The sequence below is a fragment of the Taeniopygia guttata genome, chromosome 1, assembly GCF_048771995.1.
Source record: "Taeniopygia guttata chromosome 1, bTaeGut7.mat, whole genome shotgun sequence".
Taxonomy (NCBI): domain Eukaryota; kingdom Metazoa; phylum Chordata; class Aves; order Passeriformes; family Estrildidae; genus Taeniopygia; species Taeniopygia guttata.
This window is the reverse complement of record NC_133024.1, coordinates 539,610-552,876: the sequence shown is the minus strand read 5'-3', so window position 1 is coordinate 552,876 and position 13,267 is coordinate 539,610. Positions and strand designations below refer to the sequence as shown.

General features: G+C 38.3%; 2 protein-coding genes across 13 annotated transcripts in view; one reads left to right on the top strand and one right to left on the bottom strand.

Annotated features, from left to right (window-relative positions):
- CMSS1 (cms1 ribosomal small subunit homolog) overlaps nt 1-13,267 on the top strand; it is a 218,059-nt gene that overhangs the window by 97,903 nt on the left and 106,889 nt on the right. Inside the window, exon 2 of one of the 4 annotated variants that reach the window (XM_072931828.1) lies at nt 12,550-12,600. The exons of the other annotated variants lie outside the window; for them this stretch is intronic. Within the exon in view, the coding sequence (XP_072787929.1) occupies nt 12,550-12,600 (51 nt within the window). The remainder of the gene's footprint in view (nt 1-12,549; nt 12,601-13,267) is intronic. 4 annotated transcript variants of the gene reach the window in all.
- FILIP1L (filamin A interacting protein 1 like) overlaps nt 1-13,267 on the bottom strand; it is a 184,820-nt gene that overhangs the window by 96,079 nt on the left and 75,474 nt on the right. For 8 of the 9 annotated variants that reach the window (XM_072931144.1, XM_072931001.1, XM_072931076.1 and 5 more), the window contains one exon: nt 1,689-1,778. The exons of the other annotated variant lie outside the window; for it this stretch is intronic. Coding sequence is in view for 4 of the 8 variants with exons in the window: in XM_072931001.1 (XP_072787102.1) it covers nt 1,689-1,778 (90 nt within the window). In the remaining 4 variants the exon portion in view is untranslated. The remainder of the gene's footprint in view (nt 1-1,688; nt 1,779-13,267) is intronic. 9 annotated transcript variants of the gene reach the window in all.

The following is a 13,267-nucleotide window of genomic DNA, read 5'->3' as shown; positions in this document are numbered from 1 at the left end:
AACAAAGCAGAGAAAATTGGCTTTGGTGACATGGTAAGCTTGTATTTTAAAGATGCTCCAAGGGAAGCCCTGGCCAGTGCAGTTCAGGAAACTGATAGGAAATAAATTTACTTGAGTGGAGGAGGAGTGGAACTTAAAAATAATTAACTTTTATACAAGGAAAGCTTGTATGCCAGATACCATACTGTATCTTTGTGGCTCTGTCTGCCCTCCCACAACCAGTGTAACATAGGTGCAGATTTTGGTTTGTTTAGTGGAAATATGAGCATGATTGGTACAGATCCAGTCAATTTTTCCTACTGAGGGATTCATTCATGCACTGAGCTCATGCTAGTGATTGTGTGAATGCTGCTTCCTATAGGAATTTAAAAGGTTTCTGACAGTCAGCCTGACCTGAGACAGCCAGTTTTAAAACATCAGGAAGTCTTGTGAGCATATGGGGCATGGAAGTTTGTTGTGTAACCCTATAACTAAGTTCTGTGCAAATTCAGAGTACTCTTTGCTGCTTATACAATTTTAGTGCAGCATTATTGGTGCTACTGAGCAAATGGACTGGTTTATTTGTGGAGCCAAGTGGCTCTCTGTGGGAGTATGCTGATAAACCTGACTATTTTAAACCTCGGTGTCTCTCTGCTGTTTTTCAAACACAGTATGTCTCTTCATTCTGTGTATATCATGTTGTCTTGCCTTCCCATCCCTAGCTGCCACAAAGGTGGTAACACTTCTTAAGTTCTCATGCCTCTTCATGATCTTGCTCATTTTTGCTCACCTGAAAAGCTCAGTCTTTTATTTCCCTCTGTTAAACTCTTTGAGACTATTCAGCATGCTGAAAAGTCATTATTCTTCCAGAACTCCTGCAAGATGTTGATGTCTGTTTTGGTGAGGCAGGTAAGAAGTTAAGGGCTTGTGGAGTTTCAAAGAAATGCCGGACAGCTGCTGTAAAGTATTGCTACAAATCCTAGCTGACCTCATTCTTGTCAGACAACAGTTATAATAGCCAAAAACGGGTGCAAGACAGGAAGTGTTTCAGGAAGGTGTGTGTTTCATGCAAAGACATCAGAAATGTGCTTTCTCCTGGGGCCACTTACCATAAGATCCATAATAATTTAAATGAAACAGTGAAATTCCGGGATATGTTTACAAAAACATCATTTCAGTCCAGAAAAAACATTGCTTGTTGCTCTAATGTACAAATGACAAAAGCAGTTCTGGTAACCACTGTATGTGTTTAATATAATGATATTGCTGGCTGTATGAACCTGCTTGTTAAACATATGGGGGCTTCACATAATTTGTGTCAGTTTTGTTTACTATTTAAGGGGTATTTTGACTTGAAAAAGTGGTAAAGGAGCAATACAAATCTACATATATTTTCCCATTTACTTTATGCTCAAAGACTGATTTGATATCTAATGTGCTTTTCACTAATTCAATCAACTGAGTTCCTTAGTAAGCAGAACAAAATCTCATTTTTCCCCTAATGCATTCTCTGACTTACAATTGGCTTTTGAAAGATTTAAGATTTTTTACTAGTTAATCTACCAAGTTATCTGCAAAAAGTGTCCTGTATATACATGTTCTTATTATTTTCATTATACTGAAAAGTTCAGACTTAAGAAAGCTTGTCTTTTATTTATATTTTCCAGAAGTACCCATGTAAAAACATGCAAAAAAAAAAAAATTCCTACCAGTTCAGAGCTCTTCCGCTGATAGTTAGGGATATTTCCCCTAAATTTCCTCTGAGTTGTGTTCAGAATTGTGCCTCTTGTAGTATGAATCTGCAGTAAAAATCAAATGTAAATGATTATTTTTTTAACAAGCATAACTAAATATTGCTTGAGAGATTTTTTTCTTTAGATTGCAAGGTTCTTATTTCAGCATTAGCTGGATAAATTTTTATGAAATAATTTATTAAGAGTTAGACTTAATCCAGTAAAGATTCTACCATTTAAAATGTTGCATATGAAGAATATGATTAACTGAAGTCTAGCAGATGCCTGTAGAAATGTTAAAATAAAGTACTGCTATTTAGCCTCTGCTCTTTGTTTCATTTAACAATGAACTTAACTTGATTCTTCTGTACTTTTTTTCCATATTCTTCTATAGTTTAAAAAGAATATTAATCTATGTTGGTAAATTATGTCGGCAGGGAGTGAACAAATTCTAGCTGCTGGAACTCATGTAGTAATTTCGTCCTTGGAAATTTGCCTGTTTGTGAAGCTGGGTCACTGACCTTGAAGGGCCCTTTGAAAAGTGCAGCTCATGGCCAGGGGTCATGGGGATGCTGAATGGCAAATAGCAGAGGTTGGGCTTTTTTATGGAAATGTGACCTAGGACCTCAGGTGAGGTGCATAAGGAGATACAGGCAGGCTGGGGATGGGAGACCTGAGTGCAACCAAACTCAGCCCTGCTACGTGCTGAGGAGTAAAATAAATATGATCTGTGTTTTTAGAAGATGATCCAAGGATGTAACAGAAAGAAAGGGAAGGAAAATGGGATTGTTTAGATACAGGAAGACCTGTATATTTTTTGTTATTTGCTGGTATCAACTCATTTGATATACACGCACAGTTGTTTCAAACTGAATTATAGTTCAGATTAGTCTGCTGTTCCTGGAGGTTACTGCCAAGAGTGAAAAACCGCATAATACATCTCTAGTATTAAACCATCTATTACTGATGGGCAATGACAGAGCAGAGGGAGAAGGCACCAGTTAGTCTGGGTTAGCTCATGTGCTCTGGAAAGTGCTTTTTCTTGAACACTTAGATTTCCACAGTTCTGCTAGGCTGTGATGATTTCCCACTGCTTTCTGGATGTGATGAATTGTCTCCATGTCAATGTCAGGTAATCTCAAGTAAACCATGATTGTCTGCCTCAAACTTTTTCAGTAATATGCCTTTTGATCACTTTTTATTGGCTATTTTAATAAGACAACAAATACCAGAAAGGCTGCAATAACACCTTTTAACAAAAGAATCATGTTTGAGTTTTTAAAATTACAGATGACCTGCGTTGTCACTTACATTTTATTTACCTTTGCTTTTAAATGAAAGAGGCACAAAATTTTGGATCTGTAGTGGCTTTCTTGTTTAAATTCTGAATTTTTGACAGTGAAGCAGGGAATTCATTCTCAAAGTCAAAAGGGAGAAAGTTTTCGTAATTACCAAACAGTTACTGATTCAGACACAGGAGGGAGATAAAACTATAATCCTGTTTTACTGATTGTTGGTTAAACCAAAAAACTTCTGTGAGATGCATTGTAAATATTCACCTTACAAAATTATGTAGCAATGCAAGGTATGAGAAGTTATGTCAGTCCATCAGTCTGTCTCCTTGGCTTTTCAAGATCTACGACAAACAACTTAAATAATGTGTTTTCTTGTAATGTTGATGTAAAAAATATGTTATTTAAGGGGTTTTTTTTGTAGTTTTCTTCGAAGTGTATCGGGTTGGTTTTGACCAATGAAAGTGGATTTTGTTTCTGTTCAGTCCATAATTGAAGCCAGTTCTGTGACTCTCCCTTTTTTATCTCAGTGTATTCTAATCTTTCTCCTGCATCTTTAGACATGCATCTGAAGCATTTACCTCCTCATCAAATGTCTAGAAGAATTTGGCGCTTGTCTTGGTATTATGAAAGAAACCAAAACCAGGCTGTTGTGGTTGTCCTCATAAAAGACTCTTCCCTGGTACACACAGAACATCAAGGAATATATTGGCTTACAGCTTAGAAAGATTTGTTTAAAATCTGCAGATTTGTTGGTGAAAAGGGTAGGATTTCTGAATTGATTTGGTGGGGTTTTTTAAAAATCCAAGCAATTGAGATGTTTTGTTAAATTAGTGTTTTAACCTTCGTCCTCACCTTTTTGAGCTTTTTAAATTGGATAATCAAGATAAGGCCTAGCATAGATGAGTTAAAGGTGGCAATTTTGTGAGTAGCTACCTGTGAAATGTAGAAATTATCAAAATCACATCACCCTGCTCTCTCTTGCGTACTTGGAATGACACCGACATATGAATTAATAACCAAAAGGAAATATTAAAGTATTCATAGGGTGCATGAAGGTCTCGATAGTGGCAAGGGTAGGTAGTGTTTCCAAAGAGCAAGGTTGTAGTTTAGGGTGGTTAGGCATGCCATCTTTAATAAATGGGATAAAATACCGAAATCTCTCCAGTGTTGTCGCCTCTCTCCACACTTACATCCCATTTATGTGCTTTTCGAGTAGTCGTTGCACAAACCCTCTTGAGCATTTTCTTACGGAATTCTTACGATTGTTCCAAGAAAACCATTTGCATTGCACCTGTGGCAGTTGTGTCTGCTCTGCTTTGACTCTGCCCTGCTTTCAGAGGGTGCCATTTGATTTTTCTGAGCCTGTTTCTGCTCTGCTAAAGGGGGCAGTGATGCTGCCCTGTTTTGGTAAGGCATCCTTCTGATCAAGAGCTGAAAGACCAGATAGAGCCTTCTTTTTACTGGTCCCAAGAGAGCTTGAATACAAACTGCATGAAGGCTTGCAGTGTCTGAAGGAGATTTAAGGAAATCCTGCTGGGATTTGATTCTGTGTCTGAGTCATTTGAGCTTGTTTTTTGACCCATTAATAAACCCTTGTCACACGACTGCTGTTGCCTTTTGTTGCAGTCATTACATTCCTCTGGAGTCTCCGTAGCCATTGTCTGCTTCTTGTCTTTGGTTTTGTTTTTCTTCACTAGGGGTAGATTTTTAAGTTGGCAGAAGGCGTAAACTTAATTTCCCACCACCAGAAAACTGTGTGTGTTAGCACGGGGTGTGTAATACCCATGCAAGCTCCATGTTCCCTTTGGCAAAGTGCAGCTTTCGGTCTCACTGCAGTAGGTGTGCAGCCTGAGTGGGCTGTGAGTTCTCCTCCTCCTTGCCATCCTGTGGCCTGCGCTGGCAAAGGCAGCAGTGCCACAGAGGAAGGTACAGGAGAAGCCTCTAAGGACCCAGCTACGTGCTGTGGGATATTCAGCCTGCAGAGAGCTCTTCTCACCCTTTTGTGTCTGCGTGGAGGCATGCACAGGCTCTCCCCATGGCACAGGTAGCCAACATGTTTGAAAGAGTGTCTGTGAGCTTTGGCTTTCTGCTGAGTGCATGTGGGTCATTTGGAGCAGACAGCTTTCTCAGAGGGGACAAAGGTCAGTTTAAAATTTTTAGGTGCACTATGTAATGCAAGCTTTTGGCAGAGTTTAAAGATACCCGTGAAGTCTTTGTCAAGGAAGAGGCCTTTTGTTTCCAAGGGAAAGTTTTGGATGCAGAGTGGGAAGAGGAGTATTTGCTAGATATGTCTGAAATATGTTTGTTTTGAAAGCCACTATTGAATTAGGTGTAAACTGTGAGCCTGGTTTATATTCCTCAGGGCAGGGGAAGATGGAATCTCTTGTTTATCTGAGTGCAGGTTTTCCCCAGGGTGCTTATATACACTACAGAATATTCATTAAGCTGTTGCCATTGTATCTCTAAATATTTTCTTTGATTTCAAGTCTTAAATTAAAAAAGACAAGCCAGATATCCCCACTCCTCCCAAAATAAACCTAAGTTGTGAAACTGTCCTTAGCACTTTTGCTGAATGAAGCACAAACACCTACTCTTTTCTGGCAAACTCTGTTTATCAATGTAGACACTCTTCTGAGAGTTGTTTCACTGTGTCCACATAGTCATTACCTGACCTTCAGAAAGTGTGATGAGAAAGGGAATAGTTGTAAGGCAGATTACTGCCTATTTAAGATTTGGGGTTATCTCTGTTTTCCAGCACATGACATTGAACAACTACCAGGGACAAAAGAATTTTTTGCTTCTCTCAAGTTACTGTTAGCTTTAAAGTAAGAAGCCAGGAAAGGGACGTGCCTTCAAAACATCTCTTTTCAAATTTTCATTAAGAGATTTAGGGCTAGTGTCATGGCATGATGGAGAAGCTTTCCAAACTGGTTTGAGAAGATTAAGTGCATTTTCTTAGTTATTTTGCATTCCACTAATATTGTGATTATTGTGCTACAATTTTAGCTGTACAGTCGCTCATATTTTGTACACTACTTTTAATATTGCAAAAAAGAAGCCATTAATAATGAGTTACAAATGGTTAGCAGGTTTTAACTGAGTTAGCTGGAACAAAATGGTTAGCTGGTTTTAACTGAGGTGACACACTTCAGCTATTTCAGCTCAGCTCTTGTAGAGGGTCAAAGACAAAGGAGATTTCAATTCCTAGAGCTTTGCTTTAAGATGGAAAGTAGACCTGCAGCCCTGTGGTTCAAAGTCACAAAGGTAAGAAATTAATTTGGCAGTTCACAGAATTGTTGCTAAGATAAAATGAGAGGAAAGTGAGGGAAAAGGAGCGTTCAATGGGAAGGAAGCATCGAGAAAATAGTCTGCTTAGGAAGACTTAGATGAAGCCATGAGAAACTGAACAAAATACCGTCGTAAGAAGTGGGTGTGCCATACACCTAGAGTTAAGCACACATTTTCTGTGGTGCTCTTCTGGAAATTGGTACTGTTAAATGGCTTTTGTGGACTTGAGTTTTAACACAGTGGCTGCTACTACCTGCACACCTTTGTTTGGGTGACAGTTTTGTTTGTTTCAAGAAACTAAGGATAATTCCATTCTGCTTTTAAGGAAATCTACAGGTTTTTTATTTGCTTCAGAGTGAATGGTAGTGATCTGCCCTTCCTTCAAGAGACCATTACTTTTACAGGATATTTAAGGTGAAATAGCCATATACAATAATGTAGATGATAGCCACATTTATCAAAATGACTGCTATAAATTCAGACTGAGCAATAATTTTTAAAATAAATTCTGAAATTTTCCAATTTTTGCTTGCCCCAGTGATTCCCCTTATCCTTTTTATATTTTGTGGAGCAACCAAGATACCTGGCTGAGACATGAATCTTGCCTAACAAGTACGCTTTGTACTCATTGTACAATTAGTTCTCAACTGTACATTATAAAAGATGTTTAAAAACATCTAGACTAACATGGACATTACGTAACTGTGGTGAAAACTTCAAAAGAAAGCTTGGGGGTTTCCCCCCGCCCCCTTTGCTTTGTTTAGGTACATGTTTGGACTGGATTTTTATCCGTGCACTCTTGCAAATCCTTCGTATTTGTACTCTTAACTGGTTCATCAGGAACTTTTAATGAAGTATGTAATCTCATGGTGGGAAGATACCTTTTTTGTTTTTCCTTTTTCCTAGTTTCAATGTTCTTTTAGGGTGTGGCTCAAACTAAAGTGAAATTTAGCTTGGTCTTTCCGCTTTTTGACCTGCCAAAGGGTTTGTTCTGTTAGCATTGCTCTGCTCCCTGTAAATCAGACATTCTTCTTGGGCTGCGTCAGGTTACTAATGACATGATTAATGCAGGAAGGGTAGAGAAGGATGACGTAGTGGCTCATGCAAAGTTTACCTGAGAATTATCTGTAGCTCTCTACTGTTTAGTGTCTGTATGAGTCATGGCCTGAAGCTCTGCCATTCCCCGTTCTTCAGCTGGGCAAGATCACACTTACCTCATTCTATGTATGCATTTCTCCCTTTCCTGCCAGATCTGATTAGAAGCACTTTTGTTTTAAACTGTTTATGAAACATTCAATACACTTTTTGCAGATAGCTGACCATAAGGCTAAATGAAAAGTGCCATTAGATATCTGTGATCCAGCCAGCTTTAGAAACTTTCTCTGTCCTTACATGAATTCTGATTTTTACCAGCTGAAGTCTTTTTCACATTCATGGGTTTAACAGCGATAGTGTTTTGACAGTGAGCTTTGCAATAGGACCGTGAGTCAGTTGCTCTGTCTCCTGTTCCCTCTTGTGCATTTGCACAGATAAAAGTTTACAAAATGCAAACAGCAAGTTTGTGCTGCTCTCTCTGGCTTTTGAAACTTCCTTGGGCTGCAGGTGCAAGAGTTCCCATCAAGTTTGGTTCACCCGTTGATTCCTTAATGAAGCATTTGGGAAATTCATCTTACTGATATGAAAACACGAGCATGTTTGCTGATAGACTTTGAAGCCTTGGGCATTCCCTTAGTGAGGGCTGGCTCAATGTACATGCGGACAATATGTGTTCTGCTGTTTGTGTATGTGTGTCACATGTTCTCAAGTCTCTTTTAAAAGACCAGAATTAAGTCAGTGTGGAATTTTCAAGTAATGCTGATTATTTTTTCAAGATTTCTTTGTTTTCTCTGTAGAAGTGTCACAGTCTTTGTCATCCTTTGGGACTTCAGCTTTCCTCAGCTGAAACTGTGGCCTTTTCTTCATGTGAGCTGCTGTCTGAATTATCTTGTGCAAAAAGAGCTTAATGTTTAACTGCACAAGAATATGCTGAAAGCAGGCTATCATTTTCCAGCCAGCTCATATCTTGCAACCTGCCAAAGCCTATATCAGGAACACAATGTATGGGAAAAAGTCCTAAAATGATAGACAGAAAAATGTCTTGTGGGAAACCTGAAATGCCTTGACACTTAATTCTGTCACTAAAGAATGTTTTTACAAGCACAGCATCATCCCCTTTACTTTTTGAAATTTTCAAAAAGGAAAGCTTGAGAGCACAATATTTGTGTAGAATGTAAACAACCTTGATAAGTGAAAAAGTGACATTTCTTGGAAACAATATTGCCTTAAGAGAAAAGAATGGTTAAAGTGAATAATTAACTAGAAAAAACCCCAAAACAACCCAGCTTAGTTATAAAAGGCTCAGGTACTTCTAATAAAGGCTATACGGATGCTTGAGATAAAACTTTATGTGTACTTTGATTACATTTTGCAACGTACCTTGAAACAAACATCCTATGATCTGTTAATCTCAAAGGATGCACCAGATGAGTAAATTCTTATTGCAAATGTATCATTAAAATATCTAAAAGTTCTCCAATGCAATGTGAATGCTTTTTACCTACATTGCAGCATATGCTAATGGAGTTAATTATTATAATTACCCAAATGCCTAAATGGGGATGGCAAAAGTTCATGTTCAGCTTAATGCTGTCTGTATTTAATTTTCCTGCTTTTAAAGGAACTGTTTACATAAAAGAGTAACAAAGATTTTATTCAGTGAGTCAGTGTTTAGGCAAAAAAATAAGCATATAGTTTGACACGTGCCTTTATGTAAGCTGTGTTTCTAGAATCTGTCTTTCAGTTTAAGCAGTGAAATGGTATTTCTGGCTTTTGTTTTCTTCTGGTAAAATAGCCAGTGCCTTGGCTGTAGAACTGATTTTTTGCTTTTTGTCCAAACCCCTCGTCTTTCATACTCGCAACTGGAAAATTAATCAAAAAAGGGTGTAAATTATATTTTTTTTTTTTAATTGAAAGGCACTGAATGAAGCAGAAGTGTAAAAAGTAACTGTTCTGTAAAACTTGCACCTTCACTTGTGCAGGTTTATGAGGCAGGGCATCACCAGCCTCCAGTTCATCAGGTTGTGGCTGCCTCTTGCTGCACAAAGCAGCAAGCAGCCCTGGAGAGAGAGAGCAAGCTCTGCTTGAGGAAGGACCTGAGAGGCAGGAAACAGATGTTGGCAGCAGTGTCCCGGCTCAGGTAGCCAGATAACAAATGTACCAGGCCAAAATAACTGAGTGGGTTAAATGACTATAGCTGTAGCTCAGTCTTTTTTATTGGGCTACTTAAATCTACGTTTACCTAAGGAGTGCTGTGCCTTTTAAACATGCTCTTTGTTTGGCATTTGTGCTGTGTTGTCAGGCTTCAGAGACCTTGTCTGATAACACCAAGGTCACCCACCACATGTTTCTGTGTGCAGTTAGGTACCTTTCTCAAAAGCTTGCTAGGGTCATCCAGGTATTTCAGTAGTTATTCTCTTCTGTGTGACCAAAGATCACCATGCATAGCGTGATGCAAAAGGTCAATATCAGAGTCTTACATGTTCACAAAAAGTCACTTGAAGTCTCCAAAACAATGAAGATTTAGTATTTTATTTTTGCTGTTTATGCCTCTCTTGCAGTGGCCTTTGCTAGTACATTAGTTGTACCAGCACTATAGGAAGCCTGCAGCAAACTATTTCACTTGGGTGTTGGTATCTTATATTCCAGGGGGAGTGAAGAGAAATGCATTTTCCAAGCTGCTTTCCAGTTTTGGGTGTTCCTGGTATCCACTTATCAGTTCAAAAGTCTCATATTACAAGATCCCAAAGGACACAGGGAATGTCAGGGTTGAAAAATAAAATAAATTTTAAAACCACAAACAAACCCACAACAAAACAAGCACACAAAAAAAAGCCCAAGTAAACAATACAAAACTCAAAACTGTCACCTTTGAGTAGTGCAAGTGGAATTGAAGAGAGCTGTGATCTCAGGGGTAAGCATGATGCTTCAGGCCCATGTTGTGATGCAGTGCATCAGCAGTGCAGAGGTCGGTGCCTGGAGCCTTTTCTGGCTCCTCTGGGACTCTTTGTCAGTCGGGCGTTTCTCAGAAGCAAAGCTTTGTTCCAGGTTGGCCTGTACCCGAGAACCTCTCAGGGCTGTACTGCCTGGCTCCTGGCGCACTGTGGAGCCTTGGGCTGAGCTGCTGCAGGGGAGGCCAGAGGTGTCTCAGTGCCCTCTTGCTCTTTGCTTTAGCAACGTGAGAAAAGTGCGTAATGGTACCCTCAGAGACCTTCCTTCATTCCTGTTCTGAATTTCCTCTTGGGGTTTGCTGAGTTTGTCTTGTTTTTGGATAGCCCTGATTTTCCCTCATCTCCCATGATTGCTGCTGCCACCATTTTTCCATTTGAGAAGGTGTTTCCAGAGATAACCTCTTAAGCTTCCTGAGTGCAATCCTGTGACATTTTTAATTTGTACATGTTATTTTCTGCCACTTCTCTAGCACTGGAAATTTCCATTTCCCAAATCTCTTTAGGAGAGGTAGGAAAAAACTCACTTTGTGTGGGTAATGAGGCATAGGTGGTCTATTTGTCTTTTAGTTCTCTATAACAAATATTTTCCATTTCTGAATTTATTAACTCCCCCTTGTTTGTAAATATTGGAATGTGCTGACTGGGGATTTGTTTTAATATCATATAAAGGTTTTTCTCTCGTAGTGAGTCTCCTAAATGCTTGAAAAAGATAACAAGTCACAAAACTTAACACTGCTATAGTGTTTTAGAAGCTGGTTCAGATATGAAGAGAATTTGTTTTCTTAGTTGAATGCCACTTAGTAAAAATGGAATGAACCTGTTTAAAAGTATTGGATCTGGTACTTCTGTCACTGACGTGTTGTTCTAGGGAAGAAGGACTTTTATCTGTTTTTCAGACAGTCATTCCCTGTGTTGGGGATGGACCAGCTGAGAAGCAGATTTTGATGATAATAAGTTTTAGCAAATTTCATTCCAGTAGCTTCCCATGTAGGAGAGAGAGATCTTGGTGTGAGCTTGTGGACCTACTTACATTTTTTCAAATCCCAAAAGACACAAATTCTTGGGAAGCCAAACCACATTGGTTCCACTGTTTGTAGAGCTTCTTGCTCTTTTCTGTGGTGGTTTTTAAAAATCAAATTATGTCTGCCTTTGCTAAACTTCTGTTGTGTTGCTAGCTTTACTGTGTATGTTCCAGTTGCTAAAATATAAGAAGCCACAAAGAGCGCCAGTGCAATAAACAAGAACAAATAAGGAGAGTCTGAAATGCTGTTTCTTGCAGATAGTTGACTTAAAATCCGAAATAAAAAATGTTTCTGGTTTTGGTATTTATTTTATTTATAACTTTCTTACACCACTATGAACTTCTTTTCGTACACCGGAATAAATGCAAGAGGACTACTGCTCACTTGCAGCTATTTTAGAAATCCAAGCAATAAAAGTAAAAAATACTTCAGATTTGAGAATTAGTTTTTATCTAAAAGTAATGATTTTACATTCTGAATGTTAGATCTGTTTTCAATTCTGCATGCATGTTCCTTAGGCAAATTTTTTAAAACATCAGCTTCTGATGAAAGTTCAAGTTTCTGATTTTTTATCTTTTCTCATTTCTGATTGCCATTTAGTATAATGAAATAGTCACCATGATGCTTGTGCTTACTTTAGCTGTGGTTATTTATAAATAACAAGGACTGGGCATGGAAAACTATGATTATAAAAGCAATTTAACCTGGTAGATATCCTTCAAAATCCTCCTGTTTATGTGTGACAACAGTGTGAGATTACATTCAGTTTAAATTTGAGTCCTGAATTTAAAAGTTTCTGAATTTCTGTGGTCCAGCCTCCTCTTTGAAACCTTGAAAATTACCTATTTGAAGCTTGTGTCTGCATAATTCTTACTATAGAATTGCTCCAATTTTCTTTAGAGACCCATCACTTCAGGCAAAGTGTTTTTATATTCCCTTGTCACACTACTTCAAGAGATGTTTCCCTCTGCTAAAATGCTTTCCTTTATTACTTATTTGTTTATATTTGTAGTGGTTTCCTTCGTAAGGTTAATTACTATTTCAAAGAAATTGCAATTTCCTGTTCTCATGTAACTTGTTTACTTTAGCTTTGTTCTGGAATTCTTTCTATTTTGAAGATGTAATGTTCCAAGGGATGATTCTTAATCTTTCTTACCTTTTCCTCTCTCTTTTCTTCTAATATTAGGTAAGAATGAGTTTTGCATTGATTTCTTGGTTTTGAAGAATTTCTGCTCGGGTAAAGTATTCATCTCTCTATATTCCTATTAAAAATGGTATTTTTCTCAGTATTTGGGGGGGGGGGGGGGAATTCTTGGCCGAAGCTAGTGCTGTGCCTTTTTAAATACTCTGATACAGTTGCTGGAAGAGAATTTGAAAAGTAGGTGTTTGGGTTTTTCTTAAGAATTTTCTATATGCAGGATGATAGTAAAAATGTACAAGCAAGTTATTAACTGTCACCTGTAGTAATTTGGAGAATTTTGAAATATGTTTCCCTTAAATGAAGCAATGTATTGCTTCAGATTTCTTGTTGAATACCTGCATGCTCAAAGGCCCTGCCCAAGTATATAATAAGGTGTATATAGTAGAAGCTTTTTGTCTGTCTATATCCAAGAAGAATTTAAAGCTAGATAGTAAAAAGTAGGTCAGCTAAACACACACACACTGAAAATTAAATGCTAACTCAACAGAGTAATTAACACACATTGCAATATCAGGATTTCAGAGTTGTTTCTTCTTTTTTGTAAGAAAAAAGGCTGGTGTGTCTTTACTGTGTAATAATGATGTGGGGGCTGTACTGAGCTGTGCGTTTCCCTCCCCAGCCATTCCTAACCGTAGATTTGGAAGCTTTCTGTTAAGAGGCTGCAGTCTCAAGGGAAAAGGTCTTTCATTTAGCAAGCCTAGAG